This window comes from Setaria viridis, chromosome 3, assembly GCF_005286985.2.
Source record: "Setaria viridis chromosome 3, Setaria_viridis_v4.0, whole genome shotgun sequence".
NCBI classification, from domain to species: Eukaryota; Viridiplantae; Streptophyta; class Magnoliopsida; order Poales; family Poaceae; genus Setaria; species Setaria viridis.
The window spans coordinates 22,881,865-22,885,198 of record NC_048265.2 but is presented as its reverse complement, the minus strand read 5'-3'; the positions used below and the strand labels follow the sequence as shown (position 1 = coordinate 22,885,198).

The following is a 3,334-nucleotide window of genomic DNA, read 5'->3' as shown; positions in this document are numbered from 1 at the left end:
TAATTATAAAACTAATTACACAGATGGAGGCTAATTTGTAAGATGAATCTATTAAGCCTAATGAGGATTAATGGATTCGTCTCACGAATTAGCCACGACTTCTGCAATTAGTATTATAATTAACTTATATTTAGTCCTCTAATTAGCATCTGAATATTTAATGTGACACCCCTAAACTTATGGTATCCAAACACCCCTAATGTGCGCAGGATTTGCTCAGCCCAGTCCCCCTCCTCCTTCCCCCCTCGAGGCGCAAACGGATCATTTCCATTTTTGCTGCTGCGGCTTTTCACCAAATAAATGCGGTCTCATGATATACCGTGCAATCAAGGTAAAGATACGGGCAATGCAATGCATGTGAACGTGCTCGGCTATCCTGGATTTACGGCGCAAATTGTCCTGGCTGGACACGTTGCAACATTCTATCACGATAATATGCTAGCCAAAGGCGAAAGGTCCAAGCCAAGACCGTGGCGTGGAACGGTGGAAGGGTCAACGTTTAGCACGTTTGGTCGTTTTCTACAACTAGCGATTGGGGTAGCTAAACATGCTTGATACTCCTGGCTAAGCAGTGACCGAATCCAATCCCAACTTGTTGGTTGCCCTGCTTGCTACAGCTCGTACATATGCTTGCTCCCCTCTTCCTTTGCCCCCCCCCCCCCCCCCCCCCCCCCCCCCCCCCCCCCCAGATCCTTATAAATCCAGGCGCCGCCGATCCCCGGACCAACCGGCAACCTCCGCCACAGCAGTAACAAGCAACCACACACACACACAACAGCGCCCATTACGCCATTACCTCCCTCCTCGATCGATCACAAACACACGCGGCATTGTCAAGAACACCGAACCAAGCTGTGACGTAGCCTGCTAGCGGAGTCGTCTGTCATGGACGGAAAGAAGAGAGCGCGCACGGAGGAGATGGCTGCAGCACGGCCCGTGACGCCAGCCGGCCGCGGCGACGCCGACGCCTCGCCATCGCCGGCGCGGAAGGCGCCGTTACCCGACGACGCGGCCGCCGATGACGAGCCCGTGACGGCAGCGGAGGAGAGCCGCGCCGGCGGCGTCGAGGATGACGAGGAGGAGGACGACGACGAGCAGGTGGAGAGGTTCTACGCGCTGCTCGCCAACATCCGGGCGCTGAGGGGCCTGCTGCCGCCACACGTGGCCCCCTCCTCCTCCTGCGGCGGCGGGGCGAGCTCGAGGAAGCGGCAGCGGGCCGCGGAGCCGCCCTGGAGGCCGGCGTTCAGGATGGAGGACTTCGAGGAGCCCGCCGCTCCGGCGCCGCCGTCCAAGCGGAAGCACACGGAGGGCGCCGAGGACGGCGACGCGGAGAGCGCGAGCGGTGCGTGTCCGGCCGTCGTCGTCGCGCCGTCGCTGCCGCACGCGGCGGTACGCTCCGACAGCGGCAGCTGCAAGAATTGACCACGTGTCCGCCGCGCACGACGACCATCCGACCAGACCAAATCCAGCCACAAAAAGTGTGCGAGAAAACAAGCGAAATTCGGGGTGGAATTCCCATCATAAAAACTCATAGTTAAGGAGCCTGCTACGCAGACGCAGCGAAAGCAGCCACCGACACGGGACCATGTGAAACACGCACTGTGCAGCGTGGAGTGTGGATCGGGCGATCGGTTCACGCGTGCAAACTTTGAAACCTGCACGCGAAAAGAAAAGCCTTGCTCATCATTTGATCTACTACGGCCTGTTTGGAACCAGGTGCTAAAATTTAGCTTAGAATTAAAATTTAGCCCCCTCAAATGGAGGGCTAAAGTTTAGCTTCTTGGAATGTTTGGATACAATGCTAAACTTTAGCACCTTGGGTTGCAAAAAGCAATTATACCCCCACTTCCTTCCTTCCTTCCTTCCTCCTCTCTCTTCTTCTCTCTCTTCCCATGCCGCTAGCTCTGCAACTCCGAGCTACTCTGCACGGGCTACCGCAGGTGGCGGCAGGACGCTCCTCCTCCTCCCCTCCTCGGCGAACCACGGATGCTGGAGCGCGGCCACGGTGGTGAGCTGCTCTGCACACGCTACCGCAGGTGGCGGCAGGACGCTCCTCCTCCTCCCCCTCCTCGGCGAACCACGGATGTTGGAGCGCAGTCGCGGCGGTGAGCCTATCCCGGGGCTCGACGGCGAGCAGGCTGGCAAGGGCCTCCCGCGCGCCTTTCCCTCCTCTCCCGCACCGACCAGAAGCAAGTCCCTGCTGGCCAAAAGCCCCAACTTCCTGAGAACGCGTAGGAGACGAACTTGGAGTCGGCGCCGGCGTCCCCGGGCTTCTCTATCTGGATGACGCCCTCGAGGGGCACGCCGTCATCGGTGACGCAGACGAGGACGGGGTCCTCGGCGGCCGGGGCCGCGCGGCGAGGCGGGGCGCTTGGTCAGCGCCGACGTCGGAGAGCGCGAGCGGTGGCGTGCGAGGCGGCGTGGCTGGGCGGAGGAGGCGGTGTGGTCGGGCAGAGGCGGCGAGGCCTGGCGGAGGAGGCGTGGCCGGTGGAGGTGGCGGGGCTGGGCGGAGGAGGCATCGCTGGTGGAGGAGAGAGAGGGGGTGGGAGGCAACTAGGGAAAAATGGTCCTTGGGATTACTGTTAGCCCACTTTAGCTCATTTTAACACCCCTTTGAGGGGCTAAAGGAAATGGGAGTGCTATACTTTAGCACTCCACTTCCACCTTTAACACCCTATTTGGCAACACAAGTGCTAAAATGGAGTTAAAAGTAGGGTGCTAAAGTTTAGCACCCCTTCCAAACAGGCTCTACTTTTCCCTTTGTGTTTCTTTTTTAGATTCTCTACTGTTTAGTTTAGGTGGACCAAAGCGGGAGCCTACAGCCCACACAGCACATGCTTTGAGATTTTCATTTTGCTCCCAAGAATCGTATACCAAGCGTGCCACTGTTGGCTACTACTCTCTCCATCCAAAGATGTAAAGTGCGCGCAACTTCAAAATTCAAAACCCATATACTCCTTCCTCCTGAAAAAGGGATGGAAGCATTTGAAAACTGTCCCATATTCAAACAATATTTTCCCCCTTTTTAAAATTCTCTATTGTTTATTTTACCTGGAGCAAAAGGAGCAAGCACCATACTTTGAGATAATTTGTTCCGATGAATCGTATACCAAGCGTGCTACTGTTTGGGTACTACTCGATCTCTCCATCCAAAGATGCAAAGTGCGTGCAACTTTTTAAATTCAAACTTTATTTATAGCTTTTTTTTACGAGCAATTCTGGTAATTGTATACGAGTTTGCCTGAACACAATTGATGCTACTTAGGAGGGTCATAGGAATTCATATCACATCTAAAAGGAATGGATTTGAAGGAGTATTTCTTTTGCAACAAGC

General features: G+C 55.5%; 1 protein-coding gene across 1 annotated transcript; it reads left to right on the top strand.

The window, feature by feature from the left end:
* Positions 1-699: 699 nt before the first annotated feature.
* On the top strand, positions 700-2,759 carry LOC117850247 (uncharacterized). The gene has a single exon (XM_034732061.2). The coding sequence runs from the start codon at positions 886-888 to the stop codon at positions 1,420-1,422; it is 537 nt and encodes a 178-aa protein (XP_034587952.1). The 5' UTR covers positions 700-885; the 3' UTR covers positions 1,423-2,759.
* The last annotated feature ends 575 nt before the right edge of the window (positions 2,760-3,334 follow it).